A 21,482-nucleotide genomic window follows, 5' to 3' on the forward strand; every position below is an offset into this window, starting at 1 on the left:
TAAGTCCTTTTGAACAAGATTCAACAAGTAAAACTACAAAGGAAAAGGTGATCAGAGGAAAACTAACAATATGAAAATAGATAGCAAAGAAAAAAGTAAAGCAACAGGAGAAAAATACTTGCAACTAAAGGAGCCAAGGGATAATAATATTCAGGATATATAAAGATCTCATATCCTGAAAATAAGAAAAAAATATCCAACCCAACAGGAAAAGGGGAATACTGGAAAGGCACTATAATATGCAATCCAAAAGAGAGGAAAATACAAATGAAATGATGTTCCTTTTAATAAATGCATGAAAAAACGTTCAGTCTCACTAGTAATCATGGGAGGGGCCCATCAAAACAAAACTGAGATAGTACTCTCTAACCAGATGGGCAAAAATTTTATAGATTACCAACATCAAATTTTACAAGGACTGGGAAAAGAAGTGCACTCACACACTGTTCATGGAAGTGTAGATGAATACAGTCTTCCAGGAAGGTGGTTTTCATTACCTAAGTTTTAAAAGTACATTTCACTTCACTCTGTCTACTTCTCAATATACACATGTAGTGGGAAAATAACATGAATAACGTGCATTTGAGACATTCAATCCACCATTTATTGTAATAGCAAGAAAACTGGAAATATCATCAGTGAAAATAAAAAAGAAAATTAATTTTAAAAAAGGAGGGGTGCCCGGGTGGCCGTCAGCTAAGCATCCACCTTTGGTTCAGGTTATGATCTCATGGTTGTTGGGTTCGAGCCCCGCATCAGGCTCTGAGCTAACAGCTCAGAGCGTGGAGCCTGCTTCAGATTCTGTGTCCCCCTCTCTCTCTGCCCCTGCCCCGCTCATGCTCTGTCTCTCTCTGTCTCTCAAAAAATAAACATTAAAAAAAATTTTAATAAAAAATAATTATGGCACATCAAATATTATGAAACATACTACTATAATTAAAAGAAGTTTCTCTGTTGCACAACAACATGAATATCCTTAATACCACTGAAATGTACATTTAAAACTGGTTAAGATTTAAAAAAACTTTCTTTTTGAAGAGATATACTGATATACCTTGAAGTGAAAAAACCTACAAACTCAGCAACTTTGTAATATATACACTAATTTCAAATTATACTTTATGTACATATTTTGCAATAAAAATTTTAAAGACCTGGAAAGATAAAAAAAAATATTACCAGTAATAATATCTTTGGGATTAAGGGAGGAATTAAATCAAGGAAATTTTGCTTTATTTGTATTACCTTTGAAAATACATTTTAAAAAGATTTATTCCCTTACCTACAGTGTACCAACTTGCATCCGTTAATTTATTGATAACAGCTTCCTGATATGCACCATCAAGATTCTTCACTTCCACAATAGCTCCAACCTAAAAAGTTATAAAAACTTTTAGAAGATAAATGAACAAATAAAAAATTGCCTTTTTTTTTAACTGAGTGGTGAAGAGTAATGACAGATTTGTGCAGTTTTATCCACTACTGTTTTTGTGCCATCAGTGAAAATGTCAACATACTAAAAGAGTAAATAATATCTAAGCAGTGTTATGAAAATGGCGTCGCCCTTGCAGCCTCCCCAAGAGGGTCCTTGACCTTGGCCCAGAGGCCCTCAGGCCACATGTGAGAGCCATGGTCCATGAAACTGACCATCAGTGCCTCATCTCCCCATGTCTGTTTCAAAGAGGCTGGGCAAGGAAGATACCGTTAAGAGAGAGCTTTGGCATCTCTGTAAGAGCTATAATGTGGGGCGCCTGGGTGGCTCAGTCAGTTATTAGCATCTGACTTCGGCTCAGGTCATGCTCTTACAGTTCATGAGTTGGAGCCCTGTGTTTGGCTCTTGCTGAAAGCTCAGAGCCTAGAGCCTGCTTCGGATTCTGTCTCCCTCTCTCTGCCCCTCCCCCACTTAAACTCCCTCTCCCCCTTTCTCTCTCAAAAATGAACATTAAACTTTTTTTAAAAGTTATAATGTACCACTAATGACAATCATTTAAAATATTTTCCATCTTATTAAGAAAATGCTTGTAGTTGCATTTCTGTGGTCTTTAATACTACATCTAATAGCTGCACAGCAAAGAAAATCATCAACAAAATGAAAAGGCAACCTACTGAATGTGACAAAATATTTCCAAGTCATATATCTGATCTGGGATTAGTTAATGTCCAATTTATAGAGAGAGAACTCATACAACTCAATAGCAAAAAAACCGAAAACAATCCAATTAAAAAATGGACAGAGGATCTAAACAGACATTTTTCCAAAGAAGACACACAGACATAGCCAGGTCCATAGAAAGATGCTCAACATCAGTAATCATCAGGGAAATGAAATCAAACCCACAGTGACTTATCATCTCACACCTGTTAGAATGGCTGTTATCAAAGACAACAAATAACAAGTGTTGGCAAGGATGTGGAATAAAACAGAACCCTCGTGTACTGTTGGTGGGAATATAAAATAAATTGGTACAGCCACTACAGTAAACAGTATGGAGGTTTTAAAATTAAAAAGAGAACTATGACCCAGCAATTCCACTAGTGGGCATCTATCCAAAGAAAATAAAAACACTAATTCAAAAAGACATTTGAACCCCTATGTTCACTGCAGTATTATTCACAACAGCCAAGATATAGAAACAACCTAAATAGACACACACGCACGAATACTATTCAGCCATAAAAAGGAAGGAAACCTTGCATTTGCAACAACATTGATGGACTCTGAATGAAATATCAGATACAGAAAGACAAGTATCAGATACTGTCACTTATACATGGAATCTAAAAAACGAATGAACAAAAAACCAGAAGCTCACAGGTACTGAGAACAGATTGGTCATTGCCAGAGGATAGGAAGAGAGTGGTGAGTGGGCAAAATGGGTGAAAGTGGTCAAAGGGTACAAACTTCCAGTTTTAAAAATAGTTCTGGGAATATAATGAACAGACAGCAATGGTTACTATAGTCAGTAATACTGTTCTGCATATTTGAAATTTGCTGAGAGTAAATCTTAAAAGTCTCCATGATGAGAAAAAATTTTAACTATGTATGGTGATGGATGTAACTAGACTTACTATATTGAACAAACATCCAATCATTATATTGTATACCTGAAATTAATATAATGTTATGTCAATCATACCCCTGAAATTAAAAGTTTATGGTAATAACAAAAAAGTAAACTTGTTCAGAGAACAGACTGTTAGCCCCACACAAGGCCCAAAGTAGAGAAGGAAACTGGAGAATTAACAGAGCTTTTATCAAATGACTGTAGTCAATAAATACATGGTATCTTTCTTTTAATTTAATAAATTTTTTTTAATGTTTTATTTATTTTTGATACAGAGAGAGACAGAGCATGAGAGGGGGAGGGGCAGAGAGAGAAGGAGGCACAGAACACGAAGCAGGCTCCAGGCTCTGAGCTAGCTGTCAGCACAGAGCCTGACGCGGGGCTCGAACCCATGAACGTGAGATCTGACCTGAGCCGAAGTCGGAGGCTTAACCGACTGAGCCACCCAGGCGCCCCTCCTTCTTTTAATTTAATAAGTGGTCTAGGTATTATATTTCATGTGAACTCACTGGAAAATACTTTGAGATCGATCAAATGGCCACCACTTTTGGTAGGTTTATTTCCTCTAGGAGAAACATTTACCCGAATGCTGACACTTTGTATCAGGTAACAGAACACTATGAAGTATTTTAGAGAACAATACAATCTACACACACACACACACACACACAAATCAACAGACAAAAAAATACTTTACCATCTTGAGACCAAAATTTAATATAGTTGCCTGTGTCAAAATAAAAATGGTACTAAGCTCTAATCACAAAGAAAATTATTATAAAGAAAAACCAAACAAGTCAAATAAATCAGCTATGCCATAAAGAAGTAGGAGCAGAAGGAGGAAAAAAAAAAAAAAGGGCTTGAGATTACAAAGTAGCAACCTTTTCTCTCCTCCGCAACCTGGAGCATATTTTGCAGGTGGTACAAGCCGGCCTGTGCCATGTGAATAGGGCAGAGTCAGTGAGGGCTATGCTGGTGTGCTTACAAGGCAAAAACGCAAATAAAGCATGAAAGTGTATGTATGTGTTCTGCACATCCAGAAGGCACATGCTTCAATTACAAGGGTGTGAGCCTATTGGAATTTTGGCTCTGCCATTACCGTCTGCAATGGCCAGATTACTTGACCTCCCTTTAGTTTCTTCTTCTGTAAAGAGCTATTATGAGGATTATATAAGAATAATGTGTGCAAGAGACTTAGCACAGTACTAGCACATACTAACTGCTAAATGGTGCCAAGCATCAAAAGTGTACGTGTTTGGTCTCTTTTGTCCCTGCAATGATGAATATGTGCATGTAACATTAAAGATAGCACCTACGAAACAGAAATGGTAGAACATAATTTTTATAAGGCAAGATTTTTTAGAAATTACAAGCTTTAGTTCTCTCTAGTGCCTCCTACAGCTCTGGGGATCCAATTAACAGTCTTTAAATGAACCATAAACAAAACAAATGGCAGATACACATATCTAATTCTCCAAAAAGTACAGCTGCATTGGTAAAGGATTTTTCTTGCATCTGTCAATTCTGTTAGCACTTCTTAAAATTCACCCATCAGCGCAACTGTCCAATTTACAGACATTCAAAAGGACCAAAGAGCCCACAGTGGCTACCCACACTCCCTTGAGCTGGCTCACTAGTAGAGAGCAGAAGAACCCATATTTCACCCACAGTGAGGAGACCGGAATGCAAACAAATAAAAATATCTGTATGTAACCTGCTCATCATTTTAACTGCCTGATAACCCTTAAAAACATTTTCATCTGCCTGTAGTTGCGTCAAAGGATTAACACTAAAAGCTCTGAAGTTTTTAACATGTTGGTTTTTTTGCCTCACTTTTTACGTCATCATGGAACCTAACATCATTTAATCCCTAATTCATCACCTTTTAATTCTGGAAGTGAAATATGGTAAAATGGAAACAGATGAACACACAAAAAACAGTCAATGCTTCCTGGATGTTCACTTCATTTCCGAATGCAAGCTTTACTATCACATCAGGTTTCACTGAACATTAAATCTATTGTTTTCTACTGGTCTATCCAGAGAGAATTATGTTCATCAACTCAATAACAAAACAGTCAATGAATTTAAAAAACATAAAAGAAATGACCAACTGTAATTATTAATGTTTCCCACTGAAGCATTAGAATTAATAATGAATAAATAAATGAATTACCTTTAGTGGGCCCTTTATGTGGTCATCCTGAACTTCAACTGTTGAAGAATCATGTCTAAATGTTACCTAGAGATCATAAATTTAATTAGCCACACATACACACAAAATCAAGTGATACAAGCTTATTAATGCATGATTTCATTTTCATTACAAGTAATCTAAACTAACTGCTTACCTAGTGTATGTAAGATCTCAATCCATAACTAGGTAACCAAAAAATTTATTGTTAATAAATTATCTGGTGTTTCCTGTATCAGACTCTATTCAACACTATTATTTATTACTTTAGTGGTATAATTTCTTTTCCTAAAAAATGAGGAGAAAAAAGGTTGAGACCTTAGGCAATTAGGTGCTGTATCATGCTGTGAAGGCCTACTTCAATAATAAGCAGTAACAACAAACATTTACTGAGAGTTAAGCACCAGGCTTAAACATCAAACATATGACCTTTACAACAACCTTATTAGATAGGTATGACTGTTCCCACTTTGTTGTAAGAAAACTGAGGAGCAGAAAGTGTAAAGTAGCTGGTCTAAGATCACAGGACTGGTACACGGTGGCACTGAGATTCAAACTCAGGCAGTCTAGCTCCAGAAGTTTACTCCACTCTCTATCAGTATAGCAATCATAGAATGGGAAACCAGATTTAAGGAGGCTAAGTCAAAAATATAGTTCAAGCATAAATATTTAATTAGTTGGTGAAAACTAAAATAGCTTCCAGTATTCAGTATAGAAAAAGCTGTTTTTCCTATACAAAGCAAGAATTCTTATGGGAATTGAACCATCAACATGGTCTTATCAGATGTGCAGGATAACCAACTTACGTGATATGCTCACAAATGAAAGCAATGTCCTGTACTCACAGCATCCCAGGCATTTCTGTCTCATACAAAAGCCTTACCACAGGTCATTTAAATTATGCATTTAGGTATCTCTGTCATTCACTTAGACTTGAAGCCAATTTATGACAGAGATCAGATTTTAACACTAGAGTTTCAATACCTAATATAGTGTGAGGTGCCTGGGTGGCTCAGTCGGTTAAGCTTCCGACTTCGGCTCAGGTCACGATCCCACAGTTTGTGGGTTCGAGCCCCGCATAGGGCTCTCTGCTGACAGCTCGGAGCCTGGAGCCTACTTCGGATTCTGTGTTTCCCTCTCTCTCTGCCCCTCCCCTGCTCAAGCTCCGTCTCTGTCTCAAAAATAAATAAATGTTAATAAATTTTAAAAAACCTAACATAGTGCTTAGCACACAGATGTTCGATAAATGAAAACAACTGATGAGGAAGAAGTTTATCAACAAACTATTAAAAATGTATTAATTTCGAATCATACACAAACTAAACCATTATAGAAGTTTACAACTATATCTGCTGAGAAAATAATTAACTGAATTATACACAGATTTTTAGAGCAGCCAAAACAACTAACAATTTTAGATATTCGTTATTTACAAGACACAAGGTACTGGTACTACATGCTATCAACAGAGGCAGTAGAGACTAACAGTTTTGTTCCTTTTAATAATAGCAAGACATTAGCAGGAGTGGTACATGCCACTTAGCTGCTTCATTCATTAAACACCAACACCCAGCTGAGACTCTATGTCAGGGCTAAAATCCAGCCTGTGCCCTCCAGAACAAAGCATAGGTCCTACAGTAAAACTGCTCCTGTCCAAAAGAAACACATTTTTCTAATTAATACAACAGTCTTAACCTGTATGCCATACTCTGCTAAGGAGATGATCCACCAGGAGTGAGGACTTTCGTCTAATTCACACTAAGGTGTTACCTGTGCTGGTAGCAGCCCTGTCCAGAAGAGTGAGGAAACAGATAAAAAGCTTCCTCTTCATTTCTGAGATCGTAGTGGCCAAAAAAATGAGTGCTCAGGGCACACCAGTGTGTGAAATCAGAACAGGAAATGCCGCTGTATGAACACTGTAAGAGTACCCACAAAAGAGCTCACACGCTCCAGGCATGTGAAAACTGAAGCTACTGGCAGGGCCAAGACTAGATTCCTATGGGTTTACAGTTAATTTAAAGGTCTTATCACAATGGATCTTAACACACTTATGAGTGTAAGTGACCTAGGAAGCTTTTTTCAACAACTCCATGCGTAAACACCTAAGCATATAAGCAAGGGAAAAGCTCCAAAAGAGAATCAGAAACTCTCCACTGGACATACAACAGCTCTGTGGCCTGCTTAGTAACTGGGATATTAAAACCAGTGTTTTACAGAGTATCTGTTAAGCTGGACTACATAATTCCCTTGAGGACAAAGGTCAAAGGTCAGGTCACCCTGATATCTCCATCCTCCTTCCCACCTAACAGATCACCACTCAGTAAATAACTGACAAATGAATAAATATCTACCTTCAAATATTTTACCTGTGCTGTATTTTTCAACACTGATAATTTATCAAAATGTAAACAATTACATTTCTGCATTATCTGAGACAAAACACAAGCATTCAAGAAAGGTAGAGGATAAGGAAATCAATGAGATCTACCTTATTTTGCCATTATCTAAACATCATCAACTATAAATCACATTTCAATTTGATGGTTAAAATGGGAAGGAAAGGTGTAAAATTAAGAATTAAACTACATGACTTCTAAGGTCCTTTCCAGCTCTAAAAGGTTAACAACACAAACAGTACCAAGTCTACAGCAAAATGCATTCAAAATACCAATCTGTAATAACCTAACTTCACTCCAATTAGAATACTTTAAAATCCCAAATAATGCTTTGTTTTCAGGTATGTGGCAACCATTACATAGTAACTAAAGTAATCCTGTAGGGGGAAAAAAGTCGTAAATACACTTACAAATAAGAGTTTAAATATCAAATACTGATTGTATAATTTATAAAATCCACATATACCATACCTTGACTTTGACAAGTCTTTTTGCTGTCTTAATCTTGGCTTCACAAAAGGCTCCTCTGTATTTAGCACTCACATCAGTGCCCACTGTCAAATAGGGAGGCTCATCAAGGGCCTAAGAAATGCAAACAAATATAATTAGATCTAAACTCTAATTCTCCGCCACAATTAGACCTCCGAATGGCAGATCTAATCCTGTTACAGCTATAAAAGTTGTAATAACTGAATGTAATAATGTGTTAATAAAAACCATTTGTAAAATACTTTAGCTTAAAAATAAGTAAAATCTATGTATCAAAAGTCCATTTAAATGTATATCATATGGGGTGCCTGGGTGGCTCAGTCAGTTAAGCATCCAACTTCAGCTCAGTTAAGGTCATGATCTCATGGTTCATGAGTTTCAGCCCCACGTCAGGCTCTATACTGACAGCCCAGAGCCTGAAGCCTGCCTCAGATCCTGTGTCTCCCTCTCTTTCTGCCCCTCTTCTCTCTCTCTCTCAAAAATGAATAAATGTTAAAAGCTGTTTTTAATAAATAAATGTCATTTAAAATAAAAATGCATATATTGCTCTATATAAAATGTATACAGTTTATGATATGAATCAGGTTAATTACAAGTTTATCATTCCATCCACCCTTCCATCTACCCATTCGTTCAAATATTCATTTACTGTATGACCACCTAAAGAGAAGGCAGATCCTTAAAAGTCTCAAAGTCTGACAAATTTCTTTTAATATTCACTGTACTTTAGTCACCCAAATTCAGAGCCGCTTTGTCCTATCCCTATCTAGACAATTCTAAGGTAGAATAATGTAACACAAAGAGGGTGGGAGGAATTACACGTATTCAAAGTACTGGAGGGGCACCTGCATGGCTCAGTTGGCTAAGCATCCAACTTTGGCTCAAGTCATGGTCTCACGGTTTGAGAGTTCGAACCTGCATCAAGCTCTGTGCTGACAGCTCAGAGCCTGGAGCCTGCTTCAGATTCTGTGTCTCCCCTTCTCTCTGTCCCTCCCAGGCTCATGCTCTGTCTCTGTCTCTCAATAATAAAAATGTTTAAAAAATTTTTTAAAACAAAAACAAAAAAACACAAAGTACTGGAGAAAAAAAACTATATGAAGAAATCTAATCTGGGAAGTCTTATTAAATACTCTGCCATGGGTTCACTGTTTATTTACCCTTCGATGTGTGTGTGTGTGTGTGTGTGTGTGTATGTGTATGTGTGATTTAGTTTTTAATACACCTAAAATAGCTGCTCTGACTTTTTATAATCAGATACATTTCTGTGTAAAATCTAAAATTCTAAGGAGTTTTGCTTATATTAATCAATTTCACAATCAAAGAAAGATTATGTAAGTAACTTTTCCCAAAGTGTTTCACAAGAAATACTTACACCCTGAGATGTTCCATCAACAAGAGGAGGAGGAGAGAGTTTGGGAAAATCAGTTTATTGAATGAATCCCTACTCTGCCTTGTTTCCTAATCTATTTGTCCAAAGAAACCATTTTTTCCCTATTAACATCTATTAATGTTCTGCAGAAATTCCACAGAACATAAGGTAGAAAATGCTTTCAATACAGTAGTGAATGATGAAAATGTAAATTTCATTTGGAAATTCATTATAAATTTCATTTGAAATTCACGTGGGTAACACACATGAGAGTGATTATGGAAAAAAAAATTTATTCTGAGGGCACCTGGGTGGTTCAGTCCATTAAGCTTCTGACTCTTGGCTTCAGCTCAAGTCATGATCTCACAGTTCGTGGGTTCTAGCCCTGCCTCAGGCTGCACATGGAAGGTGTGGAGACTGCTTGTGATTCTCCCCCTGGCCCCCGCCCCTTCCACACTCACTCTGTCTCTCTCAAAATAAATAAATAAATAAAAACTTGTTTTAAAAAGGCAAAAAATAAATAAATAAACCACCTAGGAAAATGCCCATATTTAAATTTGTTTATGCCACAAGGGTATATATATCTTTACAGAAAAGTAATAATTTTTAAAATTCTACTTTTTAAAGTTGTTGATATCATTAACTACAACTTGATAACTCTCTACTGCTCTTGAACCTAAAGTTAAATGCATTTTTCTAGTTATCTAGGGCATATCATCATCTACCTTAGCTCTCTGAAAATACCATTTTTCATGGTCAAAACCTTGGTTAAAATTCCAGGCAAGCTAGTGGCTTTTTAGATACCAAGAGTATGAAACGGACTCATTAACACTTCACCCAGAAATGTTAAGTAAGTTTTAGAAAGACATCAATTCACTTTGTGGTTCAATTGATATTGTATGTTACTGCTGGAAAAGGAAACGGTGAGCCTGTCTTCACTACCGTAGGCTCATCACTCTCTACAACTTGCAAACCTGTCTTATTAACACATCCTGCCTTATTAGTTAGTAAATTTATTTTCATAGACAAACAGTATAGTTAAAAATAAATGAAAACTGATGAGGAACAAGAAATTGTAAAATGTAAAAAAAAAACCCCACAAGAAATCAATTAAAAGTTGCACATTTGTGCCTACTCAGAAACAAATATTTAAGATGTAATAAGCTTTTTAGATATTTTTATAATAGAGATTGTGAACCAAAAAGGGAATAGAATAGTAATATATTTAGACTTCTAGTATACAAACCATTTACATATTTTCATTACTATTCATATCAAACCCTAGCAACTCTCCCAATGATAGGAAGCAATAAAGATGATCATTGAGATTTATTCAACTTAAATTTGAAAGAGGAGATTTTTCCTCCCAAATCAAGACCATTTCACATCCTTACCAACATAAAAATCTATGCAGGCAGAAAAGAGTAGCGACTACCTCAACTACTGTGGGAGCAAACTATTATCTTAAAGGGTAATATTTCCCTTCCTTCAATCTCGAATACATGGAGAGGAATTAGCAAAACATATAAAGAAAATGTCTATTAGAAAAATACTTGTGAGGGACCTGGGTGGCTCAGTCAGTTAGGCATCATCTCACCACTTATGGGTTCAAGCCTCGTGCCTGGCTCTGTGCTGATAGCTCAGAGCCTGGAGCCTACCTCAGATCCTGTGTCTCCCTCCCTCCCTCTCTCTCTCTCAAAAATAAACATTAAAAAAAAAAAGAAAGAAATATACTTGAAAAGGGATACCAAAGTATAATAAACACCTGCTAAATTGGAATACATTGTTAGAATGGTGTTAATTTGTTAAAGGTTGTAGACTAAAAGCAAAGACCTATGTTCTCAGATTACTTCTGCCTCTGTTATTTTGTTTTGTATCATCTTAAGTAAGTTACTTTTCTGTTCCTAAATTCTCATCATTAGATAAACATAAGAATTTGAATTTTGTATACCTCTAACAAGTCTATCTCAAAGCACTGGAGTTACAGAGATAGTCAGAATGGGATACTTTTAAGACACATACTCATCTAGAACTGAAACTATTCCAACCAAAATATGAATGAGAATTTCTACAGAAAAACAAATGAAATCCATAATCTACCTACACGTTCAGCTTTGTGTACATATAAAGCAGACTAGCACAGGCTTTCAAAGCAGAAAGACATGGTCCTAACCCCAGGTCGATTCCTTACACTAACTATGAGTTTATGTAGGCTACCATACTTCTCTAAGCTTCAGGCTCTATCTACATCAGGAAAACATGGTCAATATTAAAAAGCACTCAAGTACTGCCTCAAGTATTTAGCTATTAACAATTACTATGACAAAACACTCAAGGTGGGCAAACAAATCATTAAACCAATGTAAATTCAGATTTGGCACCTCCTCTTTTTATTTTTAAAATGCTAGAAGAAAAATGATTGCTCACCATAAGTCAGTGCAAATGGAAAAGTTACACCATTTTCCTCACTTTTCCAAGGTCAATACTCCTCAGAATATAATATTTTCAGTACTAAATCTAATGAAAAAATACCATAGGATATCTGGCAATATGTATATGTCTTTAAAATATTATTCTACTTCTAGAAATGCAAAAATCATCAGTTATTTACATTGTACATACAGAAAGAACATACATAATAAATAAATAAAGATAAGAATAACTGTTAACAGGAATTAAAAATGGGAATGGAGGGACACCTGGATGGCTCAGCTGGTTAAGCATCTGACTTTGGCTTAGGTCATGATCTCACAGCTTGTGAGTTCGGGCTCATGAGTTTGATCTCCGCATCCAGCTCTGTGCTAACATCTCGGAGCCTGGACCCTGCTACAGATTCTGTGTCTCCCTCTCTCTCTGCCCCTCCCCCACTTGTGCTCTGTCTCTCTGTCTCTCTCTCAAAAATAAATATTAAAAAAAATTTTTTAAGGGAAATGGAATGGAAGGATATGTATATGAAAATCTTTCATTCAAAATAAGTCTTCCATTTTTTAAAATTGTTACAATTGGTGTGTATTCTATGGGAGTTTTTTTTGTTGTTTTGTTTTTTGAGAGAAAGCAAGTACACAAGCAGGGGAGGAACAGAGGAAGATAGACAAAATCTCCCCCAGCAGGTCCATCACTAACCCAGGGCTCAATCCCACAACCCTGGGATCATGACCTGAGCCGAAATCAAGAGTCAGTAGCTCAACTGACTGAGCCGCCCAGGCACCCCTATGCTTTGCTTTTTAAACTGAATACTATCAAAACGAGGGGTGCCTGGGCGGCTCAGTCAGTTGAGCCACCAACTCTTGATTTTGGCTCAGGCCATGATCTCACAGCTCATGGGATCAAGTGCACATTTGCCAGCTCTCTGCTGGCAGTGTGGAGCCTAATTGGCCTTCTCTCTCCCTCTTTCTCTGCCTCTCTCCTGCTTGCTCACACTTACTTCCTTCCAAAATAAATATAAAAAAGTAAAATGTATAGTAAGGTACATTTCAAACATATACAAAAGAAGATGGGCCTATAATATGCTCATACTCTGACTCCCACAATTATCAATGCAATTTTGTCTCACCTACACTCCTACCCATTCCTTCCAAACAATGATTATTTTCAAAGAAACCCGACATTACATCATTTCATCAGAATAAAGAGTATTATAATCTTAAAAAAGAAGGATTCTAATCTGTTGTGACTGGGATTATGGGTTGCTTTTATCTTTCCTATTAATACTTTTCTGTACCCTCTAATGTATTTACAATGACTGTATTAACAAGACTCAGTACAATATAGTAATTAGGAGCATAGGCTTTGTTTTTTAAGTAGGTTCCATGCAGCATGGAGCCTAATGAGGGTCTTGAACTCACGACCATGAGATCAAGACCTGAGCCGAAATTAAGAGTTGGACACTAACCCAAATGAGCCACCCAGGCACCCCAAGAGCACAGGCTCTTGAATTAGATGCTTATGTTCAAACCTACCACTTAGTAGGGAGATGACCTTGGGCTAGAACCTCTGTACTTCAGGATAGAAGAGTAACTGTCTCACAGGGAGAAGAACTGAAATGTTACATATAAAGTGCTTAGAACAGGGCTCAGCATACAGTGCAAAATAAAGACTGTTGGTATTAATAATTTGCAGGGAAAGCTGTGCATTAAAAAAAAAATGTAAGTCCTATACAAAAGAGATCCCACACAAGTAGAACAGATGCTAACTTAACTGTGTGTGTGTGTGTGTGTATGTATATGTGTGTGTGTGTATATATATATATATATATATATATATATATATGGAAGAGGGAGGGGAGAAAGAGTTTAAATATTATCCCTCTGAGGCACCTGCATAGCTGTTGGGTAAGCAGCCAACTCTTGATTTCAGCTCAGGTCATGATCTCACAGTCCTGAGATGGAGCCCTGAGCAGGGTTCTGCACTGGGAGTGGTGCCTGCTTAAGATGTCCTCTGCCCTTCTCCCCACGAGCTAGGTCGCGAGCGCACTCACTCTCTCCCTCTCTCTCAAAAATGAATAAATAGATTTAAATACTGTCCCCCCTATTCAATTCAGATATAAAGTAATCCTGTGGACTGTAGTAACCACAGAGGTTAAAGTGCCCGTAGGGACGTGCCACTGCGAAGGACATCTCGCCCCAGGAGTGTGGTGGAAAGACCACCGAGACTACCTGCCTACTTCCAGGGCTACCGTCCTTCAGTCCACAGAGATACACAAAGAATTATGTCAAAAGGTTAACTAAGATTCCATGCACCAACACTGCCCCTGTTAGGTAGACACATTGTAAAACCAGAAAAAAACTCTTACCTTCTCTTTTTGCTCTGCTTCTCTGATTTTGGTCAATAATATGGACCATCTCAGAAGCTAACTAAAATGTTATTATGTGGCACCTTCATGCCAAAAAGGAAATTAAACTACTAAATTACTATCCCTTTGTTTAGCAAACAGAACCGTTTTCTAGTTGTCAAGGCAACAGCTACCTCACAGTTATCCAGCCTTGCTTAAACAATTATTTTTCTAGTGAATCTACCAAATGCCCTAACTGGCACCTAAAAACCATTGAATTCCAAGGGAACACTAAAAAGCATAAACACTTTTTAAATTAGCTATTGGTGGATAATACTCCTTTAAGAGGCCAAAACGCCAGTGAAACATACAAATGCCCAAAGGAATCAACAGTAATTTCTAACATGCCTTGGGCTGCAGTACACCAAATATTTGAAGTAAGCTTTAGAAAGACAATAGTTGAATCAATTCTCCAAATGGCTGACTAATGTTAGCACTGCCTAGGAAATATTCAGTTATTCAAGAGCTGTTTTTAAAAAAGTAAAACATGCCTGATAACATTTTACTGAGATAGTTTCTGTAGAAGGGTAAGTATTCAAACCGGTTTTGGCAGTGCCGATGCAGCCACAGGAGAATCAGAAGAGTATTAAATTTGACGCCAAAACCCGCAGTAAATATATGTACTGTACTTAAACACACAGTGTAACAAGAAATCTAAGAAAACGACCTTTTGTATATGACAATCTCAAAGAGGCATTAAAACAACAGTGGAGAAAATTCCAGTAGATGAATGAATGAAAATATATACCTATATACTAAAGAGTATGTCATTTAAAAACTAAAACGCACTAATTTTTAAGACATACCAAAAAAAGTACACTGAAGAAATAAAACTATAATCTAAAATCTTATCTTGCCTGGGACCATTTCCTCCTTTCCTTTTCATGTGGTATCGAGGACATGTGCTAGTGAGGGGTAAGGGTTGGGGAGCTACAAGAGAGGACAGATGCTGAGTATCCATGGTAATGAGGAGGAGGCTGAGGGAGCCGCATGGAAAGCAAAGGCCGACCCAGTGGCTAAGGACATGGTGGGAGCTCAGCAGAGACCAAGGAAATGAGCAGCATAATTAAATCTGTTACACTCAACAAATAAGTAAACTGAGTGATCGAATGAGTAAATATACGGAGGATGGTGGGGCCATGTTTCTCACTGCCAAAGAAATTTAAAAGAAAGGAAGGACTAAAGAGCTATAAATAAGTCTAAGGTAGGGGCACCTGGGTGGCTCAGTAGGTTGAGCGTGTGACCCTTTGTTTTGGCTCAGGTCATGATCCCACATCGGGCTGAGCAAGCAGCCTGCATAAGATTCTCTTTCTCTCTCTTTCTCACTCTCTCCTTATGCCCCCTTCCCCGCTCATTCTCTCTTTCTCTCTGAAATAACATAAAGTAAATATGTCTAAGGCACTGGCCTGGAATTAGAAATATGAACTCATGGTTGCATGATACACACACACACAGGAAAACAAATAAGTAGTTAAAGATGCATATATACATATATATGTGTATGTGTGTATGTGTACAGGCATATATGTGTAGTTATAACCATATGCATATATGTATTTGTCTTGTGTGTGTATGTATACGTCCATATATTTTCCTAATTGTCCACCAAGAAGGCACAAGAGCACCTGAAAGCTCAGTGACAAAAAACACGACAAACGCCCATCTCTTGGCTTCTAAGTCCCGTCCCACATGAAAAGAAACCAAGGAGGGCAACCTGGCTCGAAAGGTTGAGCGTCCAACTCTTGATTTCAGCTCAGGCCCTAATCTCAGGGTTTGTGACTTCAAACTCCACTTCTAGCTCTGTGCTGACAGTGCAGAACCTCCTTTGGGATTCTCTCTCTACCCCTCCCCAACTTGTTCTTTCTCTCTCTCTCTCTCTCTCTGGGTATGTGTCTCTCTCCCTCAAAATAAATAAACTTAAAAAAAAGAAAGAAAGAAAAAAAGAAACCAGGGATCTTTGGAGAAATGGCTAACTTCAAAGTTGGGCAGAGAAAGTACATGAAGAATCTGAAATATCTTGTGCCAGAAAGTAAGGAAGTGTTCAATGAATGACGGGAGACATTTCAGAGACATAGGAGCCAACTGAAGGAGATTCTGCTGGCCAAATGGGGGAAACTGAGCATCAAAATAAATTCTGGTTATCTCTGTTAGGCATGTATGCGTATGTCAAAACTGACTGACTTAAGATGTGCATATTCCACTCTAAGTAAATCATACTGCAGTTGAAAAACGTAATAACAAATTGCAACCCACTCATTAAGACTGCCATCCAGGAGTCCACACTGAGAAGTGAATGAATGATGAATAAACACGTAAACGCAGAAAGGGAGAGACCTTCCTTATAGTAAAATGTTAATAACTGTGGTAGGAATGATGAAAGTAAAGAATCATCTTTTGGCAGCCATCATAAAGACGACAGATTCACAGTGTTGTTTACGGGTGCTAAGATGATTGGGGGGGGTCTGATTAACAACATATTGGTATGATTCTGGACTATTACTCAATTATCAGTGGTGGAATGGCAAAATACACTGAAAACAAAAGAGCAACTTTCGGTGGGGTATACTCATTCAACAATGCAAAACATGAGACCCAGGTTGAAGAAGTTACCCTACAGCATTCCTATTCCTGTATTCCTTCCATTAAAGAATATGAAATGTAGTGAAAACTAGGATACAGTTTTAGATTGCAGTGGTCTAATGCAACATGAATTTTTGGATAAAGCACGGACCAGAAAGGAAAAAGAGATATTCTTAGGAGAACTGGCAAAATTTAAAAGGGATCCATGGATAGGTTGGCAGTATTATATCAATGCTGACTTCCTGATTTTGAGGGCTGAATGCAGGATAGGTACAAGAGCAGCCTTTTTATTGGGAATTACACACTGGAGCATTTAGGGGTGACGACGTCATGGCTGCACTGCAGCTTGCTCTCAAAAAGTTTGAAGATAATGATAACAGGTGCATACATATGCATACATGTGATTATATTAACTATTTGTGTTATAAATTCAAAATTCTTTTAAAATAAAATAAATTATTTTTACGGTAATATATATATTCATCGGGCATTTGTGTATTTGTATATTTCTTCTATGAATTGCTCATTTGTATTCTTTATCTGTCTAGGTTTTTGTTGTTTTTTTGTTTTTTAGTTTTTTTACAGGATTGTAAACATTTTTGGATATTAAAAAAAAATCAATCTTTACCCCAATACAAAAATCTACTCTGGATGCCACCTATATTTCCAAATATTTTCCTAAAAATTAAGTTACTTTAGAGGATGGAACCACAAGTTACTTGTAAGTAAATTTCAGACCTACATCTACTAGTACCAGAGAGACACCTGCATATTGACACATATTGACAGAAGGGTGTCTGCAGATTTCTAGAAAATTTAAAAACTCATTCTAACTAGACTATTCATCATCAGAAAAGAGGGAAGACAGAAATATAGGAAGGACATTTATTAAGTGCCTACTGTATATTTAAGACATTATTCTATGAGCTAAAAACAGCACAGGCACTTTCCTCATATAACACAAAGGTAGCCAATTTATTTTGCCCTCAGAAGTTTAATCTTATTTTGTCATCTTGCTAGTGAGATTAAAACCTTATTCAAACATAAATGAATCTGCTTTAGAATGTCACTCTCAGAATATACCATGTTTATTTATAATAGTTAAACTTTAATTATCTGGAAACTAGAAGAGCCTATGAATCAGCCAGTTCAAAAATCAGAATTACAAAGAGAAAGCATAAACTGGCATCGTTATGATTTATGTCTATCTGACCATGTTAGTAATATCTACTTTGACATGAATTAAAAAGCAACAGAACATTTTGAAACGTCACAAGATAAGCCCCTAGAACGCATCTACATAGTATTTTCTAAGAGTTTGCATGATTACCAAAATAATAAAAATCCCTGAAAGCCTCTTAACCAAACATTTTTAAAGATGACCTGAAAACAGTATTATTACATTTTTGTTTTATTACCAATAAAATAATAATAGAAAACTAAGGGGGAAAATCCGATTAGCAGATGCGTCTATCTTCTCAGAGGGGAGTATCAGAATACCATTCCAGATATTTCCCCCTAGCAAAATAACCAGAGAGATAGACCACAGATAGTTTGACCAACTACTCTTACTGCACTCTAAGTTGTTTTTTTTAAGTTTATTTAGTTATTTATTTTGAGAGCGAGAGCGAGAGAGAGAGAGCGAGGGAGGGAGGGGCAGAGAGGGAGAGAGAGAATCCCAGGCAGACTCCACACTGTCAGTGCGGACTCAAGCTCCTGAACTGTGAAATCATGACCTGAGCTGAATCTAAGAGTCCGATGCTTAACTAACTGAGCACCCAGGCGCCCCCCCATTGTATATTTTTATTTTTCACTTCATGAAGCTTGAATGTTCTTCCACATTTTAGATGTGATTCTGCTAATCACCACATACTTGTACCTGTGCTGCACGAGCCTTTATGTAACTTATGTCTTCGCGACTGCAGAAAGGGGAACACAGAAGGAGAGATGGAGTGGAAAGAAATAGATGAAATAAGGGACAACAACGAGATAAACAGTAGAGACCAGAAGCAGAGAGAACAAGGAGGAAGCAAATCCTGTGGACTTGGGGTTTGGGACTCGGTTCACTAGCTCTCCTGATGAAAGCTATCCCCTATTTGTTATCTGATTTCAGAATGGTCATACCACTCAATGTACAGATTAAGACTCCTGCAAATTTCAAAATTCTCTGGCTTTTGAGCCAGAGAGATTGCTATTCACTTACTAAGTAACTTTCTGTCTTAGAGTTGAATTTCACCTCCACCATTTTAATCTTTGATTTCCTCTCTGTAGTTTGTGGAGATTTCTCTTGTACGGGGCTTGCGAGTTTTAAATTAAGTAGTATTATTTAGAATCTGGGAGACTGAAAAGTCCTGGATAAGTACTCAGCAAATATTAAACCATATGAAAATGCTGTTTTATAGATCAAAAAAGGTCAAATACTGACAATTTTTTATGGTTCAACCTAACAATGATTTTCCTTTAAAATTTTTTATGTTTATTTATTATTGAGAGAGAGCGACAGCGAGAGAGCAAGTAAGCAAACGCGCATGCAGGGGAGGAGCAGAAAGAGGAGACAGAATCTGAAGCAGGTTCTAGGCTCTAAAGCTATCAGCACAGAGCCCGGCACGGGACTAGAACTCACAAACCTCAAGATCATGACCTGAACCAAAGTCGGACACTTAACCGAATGAGCCACACAGGCACCCCAACTCTCCTTTTAAACAGGTGGGAAACCAGAGACCAACACCTCAGACATCTAACAGTACAGCCCTATTCTATAACCTGCTCAGAACCTGCTCCTGCTCCGTGGCCCATGAGCAAGACCCAGCTTTGCACTACTAATCTTTCTGGGCCCCTCAGAACTCCACCTAAGTATATTTCCTTCAGATTGGGCCTCTCACAGAGCTCTAGGTCCTGGGAAACCTGCATTTGACCCTTATACCACTAACAGGGGTATAACCATTTTTCTCTCTTGATGGCTGCCTGGCCCACCAACCAAGTTTTATCTTGATTTACATTCTCAAGAATATAACCCTGAAAGAAGCCATCAAAAGGAAACTAATTTTGATCACTTGAAAACCTGCCCATTACCTATCTAGTGACCAAAAAAATTGACCCACATAATATGTAATACACATTCTAAGCCCTAGAATTCATTCTAATTTCAGAGTACTTAATTGTATTAACTCCTTTAGTAACCAATGCTACAATGCATTATACTTTATACTAGGCTTTGCTTGTCCCAAACAGAAAGAAACATTCTGTAAAGGTGAACATTTCACACTACTTTTTAAAAATTTTTATTTTAAGTAGCCTTCACACTCAATATGGGGCTTAAACTCACGACCCTGAGATCAAGAGTGTCATGTTCTGCCCACTGTGCCAGCCAGGCACCCCCATGTCACACTGTATTTTAATGATTTGTATCTGCCATCTCTCCTCGATTGTGCAACTTACTACAGAAAATAGCCTCTTATTCATCTCTAGATGCCCTAGTCCTAAACGTCACCTGCATCCTGGAGGAATTCGGGAAACATTTACTGAACCAAAGAAGTTAGACATTAGTTAAGGGCAGCTAAATGAGACTTCCCTTAAGGTAGGTAAAAATTGTCTATATTTCAAAAACACCTTATACTGAGAAGCACTTTATATCTAAAGGTCAAAAGCATGAGCTCTGGAGTCAGAGTACCTGGTTCAAACTCCAGGTCTGTGACCTGCTAAGCATATGACCTTTGATGCTGATTATTTGACTTCTCTGAGCCTAGCTTCACGTTTGTCAAGCGGAGTTGATAAGCATCAACTATTAGATTATTTCTCCTAACAAAGAGATATGTTCTGGCAACATGCTTTGATTAGATTAGTAGCCAGACCCTTGATCTAAACTGGACAGACCAGGTTCTCTCTCACATGAATTTAAAGCTGAAATGCCAATCAATTTGTTGGTAGAGCAAAATAATAGAGCCTGTCGCCATTTTCTGACGTGTAGAGAGAAGCAGAGAAAACTGGTCAACTGCAATGAGAGTTAAGAAATAAAGAACACCTAATGTCAAAGTTAACCCGATAGTCGCCGAACAAGACCCTAGGCTCGCCCTGTAATTGGTTGATTTTAAAGGTACTCTAAATGTTGTAATTGGATCCCGCCAAAAGTAACGAATACTCTAGACAATGTGAATGGTTAAATCTGCTGTCAATACTGTTTTACAGTAATGATTGGGTCACTGTACCTATGTCACAATTTCTTGTAACTCCCCCTTCCCAAGCCCCATAAAAACCCTGCTCAGCCCTTGTTTGGGGTTCTCAGCATAGATCCACTGCATTGGTGAAGGCTGTGAGCCCAAACTTAGGCTCGGCGAGCCTAAGCCGTAATAAAACTGCCCTTTGCTTTTGCATGCGTGACCAAAAAAAAAGAAAAGAAAAGAAATGAAGAACAAAACAGATGTACAGAGGAAAAAGGGACATAAAAGACACTGTGTGTCCTCTGAGTGACTAAGAGACTAAGAGAATAGCTAGTTCCTGCTAGTTAAATTCCTCCTAAAATCTGACTGGACTTTCTGTTCTTGGTAAGATGTATCCTTAA

At 37.5% G+C, this 21,482-nt stretch overlaps 1 protein-coding gene across 7 annotated transcripts in view; it reads right to left on the reverse strand.

Moving 5' to 3' along the window:
• The window catches only part of ARID4B (AT-rich interaction domain 4B), a 147,295-nt gene that overhangs the window by 75,730 nt on the left and 50,083 nt on the right, over positions 1-21,482 (reverse strand). For all 7 annotated transcript variants that reach the window (XM_029931524.1, XM_029931498.1, XM_029931506.1 and 4 more), the window contains exons 3-5: positions 8,127-8,237; positions 5,242-5,307; positions 1,283-1,373 (exon numbers count right to left, since the gene is read on the reverse strand). In XM_029931524.1, coding sequence (XP_029787384.1) covers positions 1,283-1,373; positions 5,242-5,307; positions 8,127-8,237 — 268 coding nt within the window. The remainder of the gene's footprint in view (positions 1-1,282; positions 1,374-5,241; positions 5,308-8,126; positions 8,238-21,482) is intronic.

The sequence above is a fragment of the Suricata suricatta genome, chromosome 2, assembly GCF_006229205.1.
Source record: "Suricata suricatta isolate VVHF042 chromosome 2, meerkat_22Aug2017_6uvM2_HiC, whole genome shotgun sequence".
In the NCBI taxonomy this organism is placed as follows: Eukaryota; Metazoa; Chordata; class Mammalia; order Carnivora; family Herpestidae; genus Suricata; species Suricata suricatta.